Raw genomic sequence first — 19810 nt, 5'->3', positions numbered from 1 at the left:
AGACAGCCCACGCCAAACTACAACATGATCTAGATAACACCCAGACTTGGTCTGACATGTGACAGACAACATTTGCAACTCAGAATTGCCAAGCTTTGATCAGCTCAAACGCACAAAAAAAAATCTACCAGTTCCCTTACTTCCTTCAGGAAGCCACTATCTTCCCCATTATCAACATCATGACAGTCGCTACTAGATAGTAGCTCAGCCGGACCAGCCATCTCAACACAGTAATTATAAAAGCAAGAGAGAGACTACATAATCTGTAACAGGTGGCTCACCTCCTGACCTCTCAAAGCCTCTCCATCATCTACAAGGCTCAATTAGGAGGGTAATAAAGTCTTGTCTTTTATCTGGAGGGGTCCAACTGCAGCAAGACTCGAGAAGTTCGATACCATCCAGGACAAAGCAACTTGCTTGATCAGTACCCCTGCTATTGCACTCAAACCTACACCCAGCATTGCATATGTACTATCTATGATATTTGCTACAGCCAATCATGATTAAGGTCAATGACAAGATCCTGGAAAATCTGAAACATTTTCCACATCTTGGGATCCTCCTCTCTATGAAGGCAAACATAGATAATGAAATTCATCATCACCTCTAATGTGCCTATTCATCCTTTAGCTGACTAAGGAAAAGTATATTTGATGACCAGGATCTCAAACCCAAGACTAAGGTCAAGGTTTACCAGGCACCAGTGATCGCCACACTCCCATATGGTTCGGAGGCTTAGACGATCTACAGCAGGCACATCACAGCACTGGAGAAGCACCACTAGCTGCATCTTTGCAAGATTCTCCAGATCCATAGAACCATAGAAAAGTTACAGCACAGAAGGAGGCCATTCGGCCCAACTTGTCCATGCCAGCCCGAGGACACACAGGTGCCCTTTCTAATCCCACCTTCCTGCACCCGGCCCATAGCCCTGCAGCTTACAGCACTTTAGGTGCAGATCCAGGTATTTTTTTAAAGAGTTTAACGTTTCTGCCTCGACCACCAACTTGGGCAGCAAATTCCAGACACCCACTACCCTCTGCATAAAAAAGTTCTTCCTCATGTCCCCCTTACACCTTCTGCCACTTATCTTGAATCTATGTCCCCTGGTTCTAGAATTCTCCATCAAGGGAAACAATTTTATCCTGTCGACTCTTATCTATTCCCCTCATAATTTTGTACACCTCAATCAAGTCACCTCTCAGCCTTCTTTGTTCTAAGGAAAATAACCCCAACCTATCCAATCTCTCCTCGTAGCTACACTTTTCTAACCCTGGCATCATTCTTGTAAACCTCCTCTGCACTCTATCCAGAGCTATTACATCCTTCCTGTAATGTGGTGACCTGAACTGCGCACAATACTCCAGTTGTGGCCTCACCAGTGTTTTATACAATTCCAATATTATATCCTTACTTTCATATTCTATACCTCTGCCAATGAAGGAGAGCATTCCATATGCCTTTTTTACAACCTTGTCTACTTGAACTGCTCCCTTCAGGGACCTGTGTACTTGTACGCCAAGATCTCTCACTTCATCTACCCCTCTTAGTATATTCCCATTTATTTTGTAATCCCTGTAACTGTTTGACCTCCCTAAACGTTTGGCCTCACATTTCTCTATGTTAAGATCCATCTGCCACTTTACCGCCCACTCCACCAACCCATCTATATCGTTTTGGAGATTATGGCCATCCTCTACACTATCCACTACTTGGCCAATCTTCGTGTCATCTGCAAATTTCCCATTCGTGCCCCCCACGTTCACATCCAAACCGTTAATATATAACACAAACAGCAAGGGTCCCAACACCGAGCCCTGTGGAACACCACTTGAGATAAATTTCCATTTGCAAGGGCATCCATCGACCATTACCCTTTGTTTCCTGTTACAAAGCCAACCTTTTATCCAGTTTGCCACATTACCCTGAACCCCATGGGCTTTTACTTTCCTGACCAATCTGCCATGTGGGACCTTGTCAAATGCCTTGCTAAAATCCATGTACACAACATCCACTGCACTACCTTCATCAACCCTTCTTGTCACTTCCTCAAAGAATTCAATCAAATTTGTGAGGCAAGACCTTCCTTTAACAAATCCATGCTGACCATCCCTGACTAGTCCATGCCTTTCCACATGACAGTTAATCCTATCTCTCAGGATTGATTCTACTAATTTGCTCACCACCGATGTAAGACTAACTGGCCTATAATTGTTTGGCATTTCCTTTGATCCCTTTTTAAACAATGGAACTACGTTTGCATTTCTCTAGTCCTCCGGTACCTCCCCTGTATCCAGTGGTAAGAAAGGCAGCCCAACATAGCATTCTGTCTCAAGCCAACTTTCCCAGCATCGAGGCGCTAATCAATCAAAGCCAGCTCCACTGGATGGGAGATATCAGTTGTATGCCTGACATTAGACTCCCCAAGCAACTGCTCCATTCAGAACTCAGATACAGCAGGACACTGCCATATGGACAGCAGAAACACTTTAGGGATGTCCTCAAGATCCCTGAAGACTTCAAACATACCCACAGACTCATGGAAGTCCCTGGCTTGCGACTAACCAAAATGTGGAGCGTTCATTCAGGAAAGCACCAAGCACATAAAAAGGCTTTGTCAGAATGTGCAGAAGCAATGTTGAGGCATTGGAAGGAGTGCTCAAACCCCCAAACAACACATCTACCTAACCCTTCAAGCAGCACCTGCTCCTCATGTGTCAAAGTCTCCAAATCACTCATTGGACTTAGCAGCCATTTCAGAACCCATTGAAGCAGAGTGAAACCAGGTCATCCTCGATCTCAAGAGACTGTCTAAGAAGAAGAGAAGAACCTACAAGATTCGCTGCAGCCAATCCACAACCCCACTTTGATAACCTCAAGAAAACTGAAGACCAAGTTACGGAAACACCGATTCTCCCCTTCAAGTCATACACTATCCAGACCTAAGCATATACCACAGGTTCTTTCATCTTTGCTGGGTTAGTAACCTATAATTCCCTACCTCCCACCATCACTTCATATTCTCTGCATTAAATTCCATTTGCCATGTATCTGCCCATTTTACCTGTACTCCTAAAGTCTTCTGCTATCCATTGCTTACTACATTTCGAGTTTCATATTGCCTGCAGACATTGAAATTATGCCCTCTAAATACAAGTTCTGGTCATTCAAAGTGCAGTACTCTTAATACTGGCAGGCTTGAAAGCCTTTAAATAGTGAAATAGCATAGCTGTTGGCCAGCCTATGTGAAAGATTTGTGTGAGCAATAGGACATAGCTAGGCTAGCAGAATGGGCAGACAAGTGGCAGATGGAATTTAATACAGAGAAGTGTGAGGTAATGAATTTTGGCAGAAGGCGTAGGGAGAGGCAATATAGACTAAATGCACAGTTCTAAAGAGTGTGCAGGGACAGTGTGGCATGTGCATGGACCTTTGAAGGTGTCAGGAGATATTGAGAGAGTGATTAGCAAAGCATTTGGGATCTTAGGTTTCATTAATAGAGGAATTGAGTACAAAAGCAGAGAAGTAAGACTAAACCTGTATAAACTCTGGTTAGGCCATCACTAGAGAATTGCATCCTGTTCCAGTCACCACACTTTAGGAAGGATTTAAGGTTCCTTGACAAGGTCCAGAGGAGATTTACCAGGATGGTTCTAGGGATGGGGGATTTTACCTACAAGGTTAAGTTGGAAAAGTTGGGGTTGATTTGATAGAACTGTACAAGATTGTGACAAGCTTGGATATGAAAGACAAGGAAAAACTGTTCCCATTAGCTGATGGTAGAGGTCAGTAAAACAGATGCAATAAACAAAACTCAAGAAGCATAATTGGTTACGCAACAACAGAATCAGATGAGACCTGGTCCAAAGAAACTTTCTTTCTGATTCACCTGTTTCTCACCTTCGCTCCTTTGAATACCATTGCTTTGATTAAAGATACAACTTGTTAACTCGTTATTCATTTGCTGCCTTTAAGACTTTATAGCCTTACGACTTTTTGTCAAACTGAAGTGGAATTTTTAATGACTTCAGCTTTTACCATCAGCAGTGGCTGCGAGGAGTAGTTGAGAAGAGCAGAAAGTCATTCGCAGAAAAGAGAAAAAGATCAAATTGCTTAGAGATAGCTTTAGCAAGGGGTAAGAGGTGTTCCATTTGAAGCGAATTCCTTGTTGAGATGACTAAACTGGAGGACAAGGGCCATAATTGGATTTCAAAAGGTATTTGATAAACATCCGCAACACTGAAATCAAGAAAATTAAAGTTGTATGGAATTTCTACCATTGAAAGTGTGAGATATTGTTAAATGGAAAAGATGGAGGAAAGTAAACAATGGAGTCCAAAAGGGATCTGTTCTGCCATTCATTTTTCATAATTAGCCAGCATTTAGTGTAAAATTTGCTGATGAGTAGTCATGTGATTACTGTAGGGAAGACTGATGGTACCCTGTACCAAGTAGGTGGGCTAAGAATTGTGCCATTGGCAAATGTGAAGTAATGCACTCAATACAAGAAGCATGAAATGTGGATAACATGGATACCTATCTGCTGGAAAATGGAATTAGGAAAGTATTTCTGTTGAATGGCACACTGAAAATATCTACTCATTGTGAGGTAGTTGTGAAGAATGCTATCAGGTCCTGGGATGTCTCTCAAAATTATTTGTTTAAAGCTATATAATCCATTGCTAATGTAAAGAGAATATCATTTTTCTTAATATTATTGTGGGATACTATGAAGCAGGCTTGAGGAGGGCTATGTGGGTGTGTGGCTAATTCAATTAAACTGAAGGCAGTCAGACTGCAAGGTTTAAATCAAAGTATTAGGTGTGAAAGCAGGTATTTTGAAATGGAGGTGGGTGAGCTTAGATGAGATTCCAGTAGATACAGGATGAATGGGAATTTGCATTAGGAGATAAGTGAGGAGTGAATTGTTAACTGTTGAATTACAAAGAGGCATAACAGGAAGTTTTATAACTGGCAAAAATCATAAATAAATAAAGCAAATTTAATGTTTATTTTCCCAGAAGTGCTGTCCATAATGACAACATGAAAGTTTTTATACTCTGGGAAAGGTAACTTCCAAAGAAAGTTTAGAACAATGGGTTTAAAGATCAAAGGGGAAAAAATATATTTAAGGAAAGAGTGAAAGCTATATAAGGTGAGTAGCCATGTGAGATCATGAAAGGTGGACTGTGTGAAGATAGACCTGTGAAAAGCAACCTCTAGCCATCCCAGAGAAGTGCTTGTTTGTTCCAGAAAGCAAGGGTTTGTTACAAGCCTTGATTTCCATTGTTGAGTGAGAGAGGAAAGCCATGTGAAATTCCTCCCTTATCGCAACAGTGGGTGCCTTGTGGTAATATTACTGGATGTTTTATAGATTTAGAATCTATTTGGGCTGTTGCCTGGAAAGGCATGTTTATTTGGGAGTCTAGCTAAGTAGAAATCTTTTGTGGAATGTTGTAGGACTAACTTTAACTGTGTACCTATAATCTTGTGTGTTTAAGCTTTCTTTTCTTTTATTAATAAATGTTTTAATTTAATATTTAAAATTTCCAGAAGTGGTAGTGAAATATTTACACCTGACTTCAGTGCATATACTTTCTCATAATACAAATGCATGTTACAAATTGTTTGATAGCTTGGCCAAGTTTTCCTTTGGGATTTGGTCAGCCCAGCAATTACCACCTGCCATTTCATAACATTAAGTTGACCTTTGGGCTATTATTTCCAAATTTTGACTACATATTTTACAAGGGCAATGATGCATTGAGAGAGTCAACTTACTTTACAAAGGACTAGTGCTCTGAGAGGGCATCCTGGAGAATAACAAGAACAAATCTGAAACTTTAGGTTGCAATAGGAGACTTAGAGAACAGAATATGATTTCATCAAAGAACAGAAGATGTGTAAATTATACAGGTCTTGATATAGAATTAAATACAGCTCAGAAGCAGGCTTTAACTGGTCCATGCCTGTATTTTTGCTCTACATGAACCCCCTCCCACTCTTTTCATCTGACCTCATCAGGATGACCTCCTATTCCTTCCTCCCTTACGGCTTTATCTACTTTTCCCTTAAATGCTTCTATGCTCGTCACCTCAACCTTTCTAACCACTAAAGAAGTTTCCCCTGAATTCCCTATTGGATTTATGTGTGACTATTTAATGTACATCCTATATAGTGGCCCCTAATTTTGATATCCCCCACAAGTGGAAGCACCTTCTTTATGTCTACCTTATCAAACCCTTTCATAGTATTAAAGACCTCCTTTGATCATCCCTCAGCTTTTTCTTTTCCAAAGAAGTGCATTGACCACATGCAAGCACGTAGATGTAGCCATATAATTGAAATTACACTTTGTGTTTATAGAACTGGAAAACTTAGATTCAACCGAGATAGAAATTCTATTATCCTTACCATAGTGGTCAGCTTTACGTTTTCCCATAAAATATGCCATCTACCTTTTTTTTTTATGTGTTTGTATTGGCGAGACAAGGAGAAATTTCATAAGAGCTTTATAGCTCATAGAAACCTATAAACTTCTAACAGGACTAGACAGGGTAGATGCAGGAAGGATGTTCCCGATGGTGGGGGAGTCCAGATCCAGGGGTCACAGTCTCAGGATATGGGGTAGACCATTTAGGACTGAGATGAGGAGAAATTTCTTCACCCAGAGAGTGGTGAGCCTGTGGAATTCGTTATCACAGAAGGTAGTTGAGACCAAAACATTGTATGCTTTCAAGAAGGAGTTAGATATAGCTCTTGGGGTGAAAGGGATCAAAGGGTATGGGGAGAAAGCGGGAGCAGGCTATTGAGTTGGATGATCAGTCATGATCATAATGAATGGCAGAGCAGGCTCGAAGGGCCGAATGGCCTACTCCTGCTCCTAGTTTCTATGTTTCTATAATGAGTTGATAATTCACCAGTTGGAGTATGGGCCTTTGGAGGGAGGAAGCATGATGTGTTGCATAAACTTTTTCCAGTCCATATTTTTTATGTTCCACATGTTAGTGTTACGTTATGTTAGTGATACTACCAGCCTGCCATATTTATATAACATTCCTTTGTCCTCTATTTTAGAAGAATGTATAACCGAGATAGAAATTTACAGATGAAGGATCATTGACCTGACTATTTCTAACTCCACAGATGCTGCCTGACCTACTGAGTATTTCCAGCATTTTCTGTTATTTTCTTTTCCAGTATCCATGATATTTTTGCTTTTGCAAAAAATCAAAGAATTGTTTTACCTCCCCCCCCTCCCCCCACCCCACCCAGAGCTATAGCAACATGAACCAGACTCCCAACAAAAATGTTTGCTACTCTTTTTATAGCTCTTTAAAAATGAGCTGCGTAAATATCTCGTAAAGAAAGGAGTTGAAGAATGCAAAGACATAGACAAAAATAATCAGTGTGCTGTTTGAAACATAGGACCATTGAGGTTTACAGTGCAAAAGGGGGCCAATTGGTCCATCATGTCCATGCTGTTTTTTTTTAACTACAGCAACCCAAAACTCATTCAATTGGCTTTCTCCCCATAGTCCTGTACCATCCTCTGCTCCAATAATTTATCCATATTTCCTTTGAAAGATCCAATTCTCCACCTCGAACATTGAAGAAATACCTCCTAACCTCTATTCAATCTGCATAGCCTTTTCTGTTTATGGAATACATAGGATCATAGAAACATGTGGTACAGAAGGAGACCATTTGACGCACTGTGACTGTGTAGACTTCCAAAGAGCTTTCCAGCCTAATTCCATTTCCCAGCTCTTGGTGCATAGCCTTATGCGTTCACTTCAAGTGCATATCCAAATATTTTATAAATGTGAAATAAAAACAGAAAATGCTGGAAAAACTCAGCAGGTCTAGCAGCATCTGTGGAGAGAGGAACAAAGTTACCATTTTGAATCTAATATGACTCTTCTTCTACAGTTGGAGTCATACCCAGCACAAAGTAAGGTGGTTGTGGTTGTTGAAGGTCAGTCATCTCAGCTCCAGGACATCACTGCAGGAGTTCCTCAGAGCAATGTCCTAGGCCCAACTATCTTCAGCTGCTTCATCAAGGACCTTCCTTCCATCATAAGGTCAGAAGTGGGGATGTTTGCTGATGATTGCACAATGTTCAGCACCATTCGTGACTCCTCAGATACCAAAGCAGTCCATGTCCAAATGCAGCAAGACCTGGACAATATCCAAGCTTGGGCTGACAAGTGGCAAGTAACATTTGCGCCACACAAGTGTCAGGCAATGACCATCTCCAACCAAGAGAGAATCCAACCATTGCCCCTTGATGTTCAATGGCATTACCATTACTGAATCCCCCACTCAATACCCTAGGGGTTACCATTGACCAGAAACTGAACTGGACTAGCCATATAAATACTGTGGCTAGAAGAGCAGGTCAGAGGCTAGGAATCATGTGAGGAGTAACTCACCTCCTGACTCCACAAAGCCTGTCCACCATCTATAAGGCACAAGTCAGAAGTGTGATGGAATACTCCCCACTTGCCTGGATGAGTGCAGCTCCCACAACACTCAAGAAGCTTGATACTGTCCAGGTCAAAGCAGCCTGCTTGATTGGCACCACATCCACTACTTAATAACCTACTTAAAATAAATGAGTTATCTCCTACTATGAAGTAGTGGATGAAGGAACATCACGCAATCTCAGTTATCCTTTATCCACTAATATCATCAACAGTAATTTTTAGTCTAATATTTATTAAAAATACTGTGGCAGAATGAGTTTGTGCAAACTAATCCTAGTGGTTAGAATCTACAGTTTAAGAGAACTTTCAAATTCTATGAAGTTGATCCAACTTTAGCATAGCTAAGTTGGTGTTTCAGTCATTCTCTTTGAAAGATTTATTACAATTACTCCATCACTCATGAGTTAGCAGGTCTTACTCACAAAGTGAAATCTGTGTTCAATGGTTTGAAGTTGAAATCCTACATCCAAGCCCATTTCCTTCTGAACATGGCCATGGCTTAATATCTTGCAGTTGTACTTTATAAGGCAGTAAATCTGGCTAAAAGTATCACTCCTGCCACTAAAGTCAACATCCCTTCCCTCTGCCACAGGTGCACTGGATATACTATCTGGTACTCAGAATATACTTTCTACAGAATGCACTGCAGAAAACCGTCATTAATTCAATAGCATGCCCCCAACCCAGCCCTGTGAATAGTAGCACTTGTGGTTTTCCTTTTCAACCCCATTCTTATGCAATCTATCACCACTTTGGTAAAAGTGACCTTTTTGAGATGGATTTCTAGCTGGAGCATTGCATCTTTTAAACCATTCAGCAGATGACCAGTATGTTTAGTAAATTATTTCAATGATAATGCTAGAGAGTGTTCGGTAGATTGAAGGAATACTATAATTTACCAGTTTGAAAGAAGTAGGTTAACATCAATCAATTCCATTTAAGTCGTAGAACAGTTGAACCATAGTTTGATCAGAGCACTTTTTAATACCTAGTAAAGAAACACAAACCACTGAACAGATTAAGTACTGTGTTGTTGATGATGTTAATGCACAACATGTTCCAAGTGCTATGTTCATACTTTTCAATTTACAACTCACAATTATGATATAATTTATGGGTTTATTGTGTGTTAAAATACAGAATGGTTAAACTTAATTTAGGAAACAGTTTCAATTTATAAAATTCTATATATTTAACAGCTTTATCAACAACCACTGATTTTGATTACTGTAAATATATTACACATTTCGTTGATATATATATATATATATAGCATATAATCAAAGCACAAAAATGAAAGTGTTCAAGTTAAGTTATGGAACATTGAACTTGGAGATAAAAAGAAATTATAGCAGCCATCTAAATGTGTTAAAGCTTATGAGACAATATAAAAATACAAATCTTAAATAAGGTTTATCATATGTATCTTGTGTTATTGCAACCATACAGATGTATAAATATATAACAATATTTCCTATTTTGTAGGAAAGATCAATCACATTTAAAATGAGTAGGAAGAAATGAATGTCATATAATATAATAGTGGTCTAACATATCTATTTGATCTAACAAATATGTTAAAAAAAAATAACATTTCAATATTTAACAGCAGTTCACAGATATAGGCTAAGTCTGGAAATTGCACAAAGGTGGCAATCACCTGAGATTTTGTATGGGTTCAGAGAAATAACGATACTTAATTACAGGGCACAATAAATTGCAATTGGGCAATGGCTATGTACAGTAATGGAATAAAGGGTTTTCAAAGGATTATATGGTAAGGATTTTGTTTTAAAGTATTGCTGTTCCTGAACTTCTCACGTGCGTTGCATAAAGGTTTTAAAAACACATGCACTTCCTCCAGTCTACCTTCACAAAATACCCAATAAAGTCACCTACAGTTTGCCAAAGACAAATTATTACATCTTTGCAAGTAACAACTCTATTGTCAGTTCCAGGGCAGCTTCAATATGCAACAATCACTACATTAACTAGCCTGAATTTGTAGCTTGTTTTCTGTGGTTATTACCTGTCAATCCATTTGACTTCAAGCATTTCAAAAGCAATGCATCAAATTTAAAAGTGTGCTTATTAATTCAGCCTCAAGATAATTTTGATTGATTATTCTCATAGACACTCAGCATTGTACCCTAAATTTATTGAATATAACAGCTGAAAACAGCATTGTTAAAGATTGTATCAAACTATTAATATTTGAAATCACTGGTCCTTTCGATATTGGTGATTTGATCTCAAAATTCAATGAATGGCAGGGTGATTTCTGCTGGAATAACTGAAATCATCTAAAGTCTTCTTAGATAGCAGCTTCCAAACTCACGACCACTAACATCTAGAAGGACAAGGGCAGCGGATAGATGGGAACACCACCACCTGGAAGTTCCCTCCAAGTCACTCACCATCCTGATTTGGAAATATATTACTGTTCTTTCACTGACACTGGGTTAAAATCCTGGAACTCCCTCCCTAACAGCATTGTGGGTGTACCTACACCAGATGCACTGTTTAAGAAGGCAGCTCACCACCACCTTCTCAAGGGAAATTAAGGATGGGCAATAAATGCTGGCCTAGCCAGCGGTGCTCATAACCCATGAACAGACAAAAAAGGAGATTTCCTGCATATTGAAAATGTCCTCCTCATTTTTGCAACTTATATCATTTTGCAAAGTTCCCATAAAATTTGCATAATCAGTTGACCCTTGTGTTTTGCTGTTTGTTTGGTCTATTGAAGAAAAGAAACTGCACTGTGAGATGTCAACAGTTCTGTTGGAGGCCCTTATTTAGATTTAGCCTTGCCTGATGAGGGAACCCCTTTTATAATTTATGTACTCCTATCCAAAATAAACCTTGTTGCATCTGATTAATTTGGTCAACTGGAACCCTGTGCAGGATGGAGATAAGGAAGTGCAAAATTTACTTTCATGATGAGGAAGTTTCTGTGAAAAGTTTTTATTTTAATTTTCAACAGTCTTAACAGTGTGATTGGTCCTACTTCAGAGGATTAGGCATAAAGGATTGGAACATTAACATACTGGGGAAGTACCTTACCACTGCTGTGATGAAATCAACCAACAATCTACAGTTTCATCTGAGGCTTAAATTTTGGTCCAGTTTGCTGTAGCCAGTCCAGTTTTCTTAATATGCATTAGAGCATTAATTTAACCAGATATTGTATTTTGAAAGAAGATGCCTGAAAGTAGTCAAATTAATATATGTACACCATGGACAGCAACGTATCTGCCTTGTTTCTTAAATATTAATTTGTTTTGTTTTACTGAACGTATTGTACCTAATTTAAATATGAAAATGCTGAATGGGAAGATTACCTATTTACTCCCGTTGACCTAGGCAGCTACCTTCATTATATACTTTGCTATCCAATCTTTTCCCAGAAGATAGACTTCCCAGCGATTCCATACTAAAATGAATTGAACCCCAGATTTTCAGGACCCCTCTCCAGCACAGTCTCCTAAATCATATTCCATCATTAAGCTACTCGGTTTCCTTTTCCCCCTGAAAGTGTTCAGTGTAGCTGAGGTATGAATTCACAGGGGAAGTGTATTACAGTACTTCACCCAAATGACCATTTCTGCGTGCGGGGGCCTGTCCAATCGAAGCTTTATCAACGGCAGGAGAGCATTATGGACAAACCTCACCAGTCAGCATCCACACAACTAGACTTTTCAGCAAGAGTCAGTGGATAATGATCAGCAGTGGGTGATTATTTTTCCCCTTGCCATAGCCCAGGCATGAGGAGGCCAATCGTTTTTCCGGCTGAGACCAGCTAACAGCACAGACCCGATATCAAACGTGGAAGAGTCGTCTTCCATAATAGTCAGTTTCAAACCAGGTTGTGCCTTAATCAACTGAGTTAGCAGTAATGTATTATTTTTAACAGTCAACACAATTACATTCTTGTTCTGTAACAAACGGTAATTCTGGTAGCTATCATGAGCTTGAGATCCCGCCAAATCTTGTCATTTCATTGATTTCTAACAGGCTCTAATTATTTGTACAGCGGTTCATTTAACATATAAAAGCACAATTATTGTTCGTTTGCACTGTAGCTATTTTCTCTCTTGTAATGTTACCTTCATTAGCAACATAATCAATCACTGCGTGTCTGATGCCGCTACCTGATCCGCGGCCGTCGCTTTATTCAGATCTTCCAGCTTCATTACTGCTATATGATGCTTTACTTTAATGTATATGATGTGATATCATAGAAAAGTTATTGATTTAAAAACTGTCATCATCGGTACTCACTGGATTGTATCTGGAGAAGCGCTGAGAGCAAAGCTATTAGTAACTCTTGATAAAAAATGATGTCTTCCATGTAATGTAAAATTACAGTGACTGCCCAGTTACGGAAAGTTTGATCGGCGCATTTGATTTTGGTTAAGCGCAGTGGTGGCGCAGCAGAGAAGGTTGTAGCCAAATTAGGGTGCAGAAGAAAGCATTGAGTCGTCGATTTAGGGGCAAGCAATCTGTGCAAACTGTGAAGCAGTTTCGCCTTCCAAGTGAGACCACCGGAGTGACGCCGCTTGCAATTTTTGACAAGATTAATTCCCTCCCATTTCCGACTACCTGTCCTGAACGTTGACAAGCTTTTGCTGCAACTGTGCGTGGGCGAGCCTGTCTCTCACTACAACCAATCCAATGTGCCCATAGCTTTAGCCCCCACAAAGTAACAGCTCTAGGGAACGGGAATAAAGTACACGCCGCTTCGAATAAGGTGATAATACTGGAAGGCATGATTAACATATCAAAATCTTTGTGTTTGAGCTTACAGCCTCAGACACGCAGAGAAAACCTGATTGTAGCACAGCGGCGGCGTTCGGGTCTGTTAATGTACCTCCAACCCCCGGCTCTACCTGAAACACTGTCAATCGTTGCAGAAAAGAGCCAGTGGGCCTCAGTAACTGGTTTGTCCCCGCTTCACAGCTTGCAGGAATGCCCTTGAGCAGGAAGCGAAGAATTGGGCTTGGGTTCGGAGGGCGGTCAATGTTCCGATACAGGACGGGGTAGGTCACTCATCGGAAATGAAGACCTGAGGACCGTCAGTTTGGAATCACTATTTCAAATCATCACATTACTGAAAATCCGAAAGGGGGCAATGGGGACAGTTAGAGGAAGGGCGGAAGCTGAAATCAGTGTTTGGAAAGAGCGCAGAGCCTCTCACACAGCGAATAACTTTCCGAGTTGGGGGGGTCACTGTTTGTTATGTCGGCAAACTCCAGATGTGCTGTGTTCCCTCCGCACCTAAAGCAGTTTCGGGAGACTATTTAACGTTATTAAGTTCTGAACCTCGGGATCAAGTGTGGATATGTGTGCGCGGACGATCACCCTTAAAACCTCGTTTGATTTCGAGTCTGTGTCCGAAACGCCCCTGCGCCAATGTTGGGAGTAGGTTATATACAGGATCCCCATTTATTGCCCACTTCTTGCTGCCCAAATAGGCACTTAGGTCAGTATACGAGGACTCGTTTCACCATTCCCACAAAAACTATACCTTTTCTCCAGCCATTGACACACGAGCCATGAGGTGCAACACCACTAGTGGGTTAAAGTCAACATTGGGTTAAAGTCAACAACAACAAGCCTCAAGCGGCGCTCGGACCTGGACGCCACAGTCAGGTTGGAATCGTTTTTTTTTAAATTGTAAACTCTTCAGTATTTCGTTTTTTTAACTCACAAAAGAGGCAGAAGTTACTGGTTGTCCTCGGCTTGGATTCTCTGGACGGCCGCCTGCAGAGGCTCCATGGTGTCCCGCAGAGTCACGTTGATGGTGAAAGCCTTGGGCTTTATGGATAAGCCGTAGTTGAAGTCCAGGGTGAGCTGTTGCCGGGGGTTCGCGGTGAAGGTGCACTGGTGCATCAGCAGCGAGACGCACAGGAAGAGCTGCAGTTTGGCCAGCTCATCCCCGATACACCTCCTCCTCCCCACCGAGAAGATCATCACCCGGCTGGCCAGGTCCTTGTTGAAGGTGCCGTCCTCGCTGAGGAACCGGCTGGGGTCAAACGTCTCGGGCTGGCGCCACTTCTGGGGGTCGTGGTTGACCGACCACTGGTTGACGAAGATCACGGTGCCCTTGGCGATGTGGTAGCCGTTGAGGAGCGTGTCCCGGGTGGTGGCGTGCGGGATGGTGAGGGACACGAAGCTGCTGAAGCGCATGGACTCGTGGAGAAAGGCCATGAGGTAGGGCATGCGGGGCTGGTCCTCGATGGTGGGGATCCTCTCCCTGCCCACCACCCTGTCCACCTCCTCCTGGATCTTCAGCTGGACTTCGGGGCGCCAGACCAGGTAGAGGGTCATCCAGTGCAGGGCGGTGGACAGGGTGTCCTGGCTGGCCCCGAAGATGTCGCCCACCGTGGCGTCCACGTAGTCGGGGCTCAGCCTCAAGCCCTTGTCGCTGCTCACCTTCTCGTAGTCGATGGTGCGGATGAAAGCGTCCAACATGTCGCGGACCCGGTCCAGGCGGAAAAGCCGCCGGTGCTGCTGCGCTTTCTCCTGGATGAAGGTGTGGAAGTCCTTGTTGAGCTGCTTGAAGTCCTGGAAGACGCTGCGGACGGGGTTGGGGAAGTATTGGAGCCAGGGCATGATGTCCACCAAGCTGCCGGCTCCCACCGTCTGCCCGAAGCGGTGGTTCTTGGAGAGCAGCGAGCGGAATTCCTGGTCGTCGTGACTGTACCTCTTGCCGAAGCAGACGGCGCTCATGACATTGGCCACGGCCACCACCACACTGACCCACGGGTCAAAGTAACCCCCTGCCCGGCTCCGCTGCAGGAAGTGGCCGATGAGCTGGTGCATCTCGCACACCACATGCTGCTCGAAGGCTTTCTTGGTGGCCAGGTTGCTGGTGGAGAAAGCCCGCACGGTGGAGTGGGCCACCTTGCGGTGGAGCCTCCACAGGTCCCCGTGGCTCCTGAAGGCCAGGCTCCGGCCCCCGGACACCACGCCGAACGAGGCGAAGTCGGGTCTGCCCGAGAAATCTCTCCCTTTCCTGACCAGCGCCTGGCGGATGGTCTCCTCCCCGTTCAGCACCACCACCGTGCGGCTGCCCAGCTTCAGGCGGAACACGCTGCCGTACTTCTCGGCCATCCTGGAGAAGGAGAGGTGGGGGGCCGGGCCGATCTGCGCCGCGTTGCCGATCAGGGGCCAGGGGAAAGGGCCCGGCGGGCTCCTCCGGTGCCAGCCCCGCCGCTGGCACTGGAGCCAGCACCAGCCGCGCAGCCCGAGCAGGAGGGAGAGAGCGGCCGCCAGCAGCAGCTGCACGCTCGGCGTGACAGGCAGCCCGCTCTCGGTCAACATCCCCTTCTCCGGGGCACGTCCAAAAGTGCAAGTTTTATTGGAAAGCATGGCAGTCCTGGTGGCTGAATCTCTTCTGCATATTCCTGCTCCCGCGTCGAAAAGCCTTTTCTCCCTCTCCCCCACCACCTCCCCTAAGCTAATGCAGAAGGATATGTTTTATATATATAAGCAATTAAACAGATGCTCCTATATTCCTCAGATGCTCCTGCTTGGATCAGCGGTTTCCCCTGCCGTGCTAAGCCAATTCTGTGTCGCCGGTTGTTGCTGAGCAGCACATAACGCAGACTGTGGCAAACGAAGAAAAAAAAGGTCGAGGGAACCAACTGACCAAGTGTCCAAGCCTCAGCTTCTTCTCCCAGATCACTGTCACCTTGAGCACGTTATATATATATATATATACACAGAGCGAGAGATGCCGACACTGTCCCACCGTCACAGACACACATATAGCAGGCAAACTCTTCTCAGCGTTCACCAAGTCACAGCGAATAGGATCAAAAAAGGATTGAGCCCCCCTTTTTTTTCTCTCCCCCCCCCCCTCCCCCCTCCTCCCTCCTCCCTCCCTCTTTCAGTAAAACAGCTCCAATCGCTTTAGATCGTCAATGAAGAAAAAAAAAACCTTGGCACATCCAACTTGCCTGGTCTTGTCAAAGTGATTGAATGAGAGAGAGCTGGGTCCGGGACACACACATACAGGGGGCTGGTGTGAACTCTCCCCCCTCCCCCAACCACCCCCGACCCCCACCCCCACCCCTACCCCACCCCAAGAAAGTGGTCGCCTCAGCCGGTACAGCGAGCGCTCTTCCAGCCACTCCCCTGTCGCCACCCAGCTGCGATTGGGGGCTACTTAAATGCAATCTCGCACAGAACAATGTGATAACCTGACACCAGCGGTGGCTTTTTAATGGGCGAACGCGAGAGAGAGAGAGTGGAGACCGTTTCCGTCTGTAATCTCCCCGCCCTCCCTTTTGCCCCCGCCTGTTTGCTTATCGTATTTATATTGTGCAGCGTAGATGAAAGGGCTAACCGCAATGTTTATCTCCAAGTAGCGGGTTGGAAATGGAGATTGATGTTTTTAACCTGAAGCCTCGCAGTCTTTATTTCTCCCCCCCGTCCCGCCGATTTAGTAATAAAACAGAAAAACGCTCAACAGGCCAGGCAGCATCTGGGGTGAGAGAAACAGGGGCTTAATGTGTCAGGTCACCAAGAACAACAGCATTTTCTGTTCTTATTCCAGATTTCCAGCATTGGATTCACTATAATTGTCTGGTGACCAAAAGTCTTTATTTCGGGGTGGGGTGGAGGGGATATTTAAATAAACGAGAATGGGAGACAGCGGGAAACGCACTTGATCCGTGGATGCAACAACGATTCTGACTGAGAAATACCCCCACCCCCCGTTTCCCCACCCCCCGGGCTCCCCATCCCACATTTACCGATGCCTGGAGTCACTGTCGCCCTGTTTCTCCCGAGAATTAAACCCAGATTGGTCAGCCCTACTGGTTTTCTTACTGAGCCACTGGCATCTGAGCGCCTCATTCCTCTCTGAGGCCGGGTTAGGGTTTGGATTTGTGCTCTATCACCTCCACTCGATCCCAGCTAATCGACTCTTTTAACTCTCGGTTCTCGCAAGGGTTCGGGTACATTTATAACTACCTTCCATCTTTCATCCCCTACCTCCCATTTTTAATAGTTACAAAGTTTTTAAAAAAGAGCTTTGCCTCTCTGTTACCCCTCTCTCTGCTCTCCCTCTCCGCTACCCCTCTCTCTGCTACCCCTCTCCGCTACTCCCCTCTCTCCGCTACCCCTCTCCGCTACTCCCCTCTCTGCTCCCCCTCTCCGCTACTCCCCTCTCTGCTCCCCCTCTCCGCTACTCCTCTCTCTGCTCCCACTCTCCGCTACCCCTCTCTGCTCTCCCTCTCCGCTACCCCTCTTTCTGCTCTCCCTCTCCGCTACTCCTCTCTCTGCTCTCCCTCTCCGCTACCCCTCTCCGCTACTCCTCTCTCTCTGCTCTCCCTCTCCGCTACCCCTCTCTCTGCTCTCCCTCTCCGCTACCCCTCTCCGCTACTCCTCTCTCTCTCTGCTCTCCCTCTCCGCTACCCCTCTCTCCGCTACCTATCTCTCTGCTCCCCCTCTCTGCTACTCCTCACTCTGCTCCCTCTCTCCGCAACCCCTCTCTCCGCTACCCCTCTCCGCAACCCCTCTCTCCGCTACCCCTCTCCGCAACCCCTCTCTCTGCTCTCCCTCTCTGCTCCCCCTCTCCGCTACCCCTCTCTCCGCTACCTATCTCTCTGCTACTCCTCACTCTGCTCCCCCTCTCCGCTATCCCTGCTACCCCTCTCTGCTCCCCCTCTCCGCTCAGTTCCTCCACTTGTTGCTCCCTCCCCACATCGCTGGGCTGAAAGTCCCCGCTCGGGACTGTGACCGCAGTGAGCGAATTTACTGCTTTCCATTGCAGCATCAAACATCGCCGCCCCTCCTCCCCCTCCACCCCCAAACATACACACACACACCCCCCAAAACCTCCCCGGCACGGAGGAAATGTCGCCCTGGCAGCATTGCCCCACACCCAGCCAGCCCCCAATACTGCCCAAAGACAAGAGACACAAGAGACAGCGGCTGAAGGAAATGCAATAGATGCACGGCTTCTTCAGCCAGGCAAAAGATTTAAATGGATAACAGGAAGCAGCCCTGTGCAGGTGAGTATGCGGGTTTTAAAACACATCATGAATGATGAAATAAAGTTTATGCTTCTGAATAGAAGTGTGTGTGTGTAGCAGTGTTTGTATGTGCGCATGTACACGTGGAAACATACGTGTGCGAGCGTATGCACGTGTGTATGTGCGCGTGTGTAAATGTGTGTGTGCACCAACATCACTAAAACAGATACCATGATCACATTGTGGTTTGTGGGATCTTGCTGTGCATTTCGCTGCCACCTTCCCTGCATTCGAACAGTGACGACACTCGCAGAGCAATTCATTGGCTGCAAAGGCTTTGGACATCTGAGGCTGTAACAGGCGCTATTCATTGTGCATCTCTTTATTTCTGTACATGTGCGGGTGCCTTTGAGGAAACCCATTCTGAACGAATACGCAGTAACCAGCCCTTTCTTAGTTCGCTGTAACGTGATGTTCTCAGCTAGGCACATTTCTCTCCCTATTAAACACTGAGAATACTGGAAACACGCAGCAGGTCAGACAGCAACAGTGAAGATTAAAAAAAAAAGTTAGCATTCGAGGTCGCTGACCTTCCGTCAGAAGCCAGGAAAGTTAGGAATGTAATGGAAGTGAGGCATTTCTCTCCTCCCGGGCGCACCGCAGTTCAAAGAGTGATCGCCTCGCTGGGATAAGGAGCGCTCCCACAGTGGAATTTGAGTCGCTGCGCTCTCTGCTACCGCAGTGAGCAGACCCGGGGAGATCACTGTGTCAGTCACAGGGCACAACATTTCACCTGTGAGTGTTTCATACATCAACAGCCGTTTAACAGAATCGTGTCTGCCTCACTTCCTCTCCAAAACCCCCTTAGTTACTTACACAAATCAAATTCTTTCTTTACACACACATAAATCTTAATCATATAACACGGGCCACGAGACCTTTGACCGCCTTGAAAAATGGCATATAAGTACAAGTTGTGTTTCCTTCGAGTCGTGCTATACCATTTTTGCCGTCGCTCAAATACAAATAGATATCCAACACTTGTGTTTCAAACCATTAAACTCAAATCTGAGGTACCATTTTAAACCACCGCGCCTCCCGCCTGGCTCCCCATCCCACACACATGACTATAAGCCTCCTGACAAGGAGCCGAGGGAGCTTTCCACTTAGTTGCAGATGCGTGAGAAATAACCCCGGCCTCAGTATTACTAATATGTATTCGTAAGGCTGAAGAAAATGTCAAACAGACATGAACAAAACAATGAATCGCCCCAAGTCCCGGCGGTTTGTCGAACTGTTGCAATATTTCTGTGACTGATATTAACATCTATG

General features: G+C 44.5%; 1 protein-coding gene across 2 annotated transcripts in view; it reads right to left on the bottom strand.

Moving 5' to 3' along the window:
* The window catches only part of cyp1b1 (cytochrome P450, family 1, subfamily B, polypeptide 1), a 171640-nt gene extending 155722 nt beyond the window's left edge, over window positions 1-15918 (bottom strand). Inside the window, exon 1 of one of the 2 annotated variants that reach the window (XR_013576668.1) lies at window positions 14000-15918. Coding sequence is in view for 1 of the 2 variants with exons in the window: in XM_078542678.1 (XP_078398804.1) it covers window positions 14217-15866 (1650 nt within the window). In the remaining variant the exon portion in view is untranslated. Of the gene's footprint in view, window positions 1-9453 lie in introns of those variants that run through there. The other variant, XM_078542678.1, reaches the window with a different exon arrangement.
* Window positions 15919-19810: the final 3892 nt, after the last annotated feature.

Source organism: Cetorhinus maximus, chromosome 5 (assembly GCF_964194155.1).
Source record: "Cetorhinus maximus chromosome 5, sCetMax3.hap1.1, whole genome shotgun sequence".
Lineage (NCBI taxonomy): Eukaryota > Metazoa > Chordata > Chondrichthyes > Lamniformes > Cetorhinidae > Cetorhinus > Cetorhinus maximus.
This window is presented reverse-complemented; position numbering and strand designations above follow the sequence as displayed.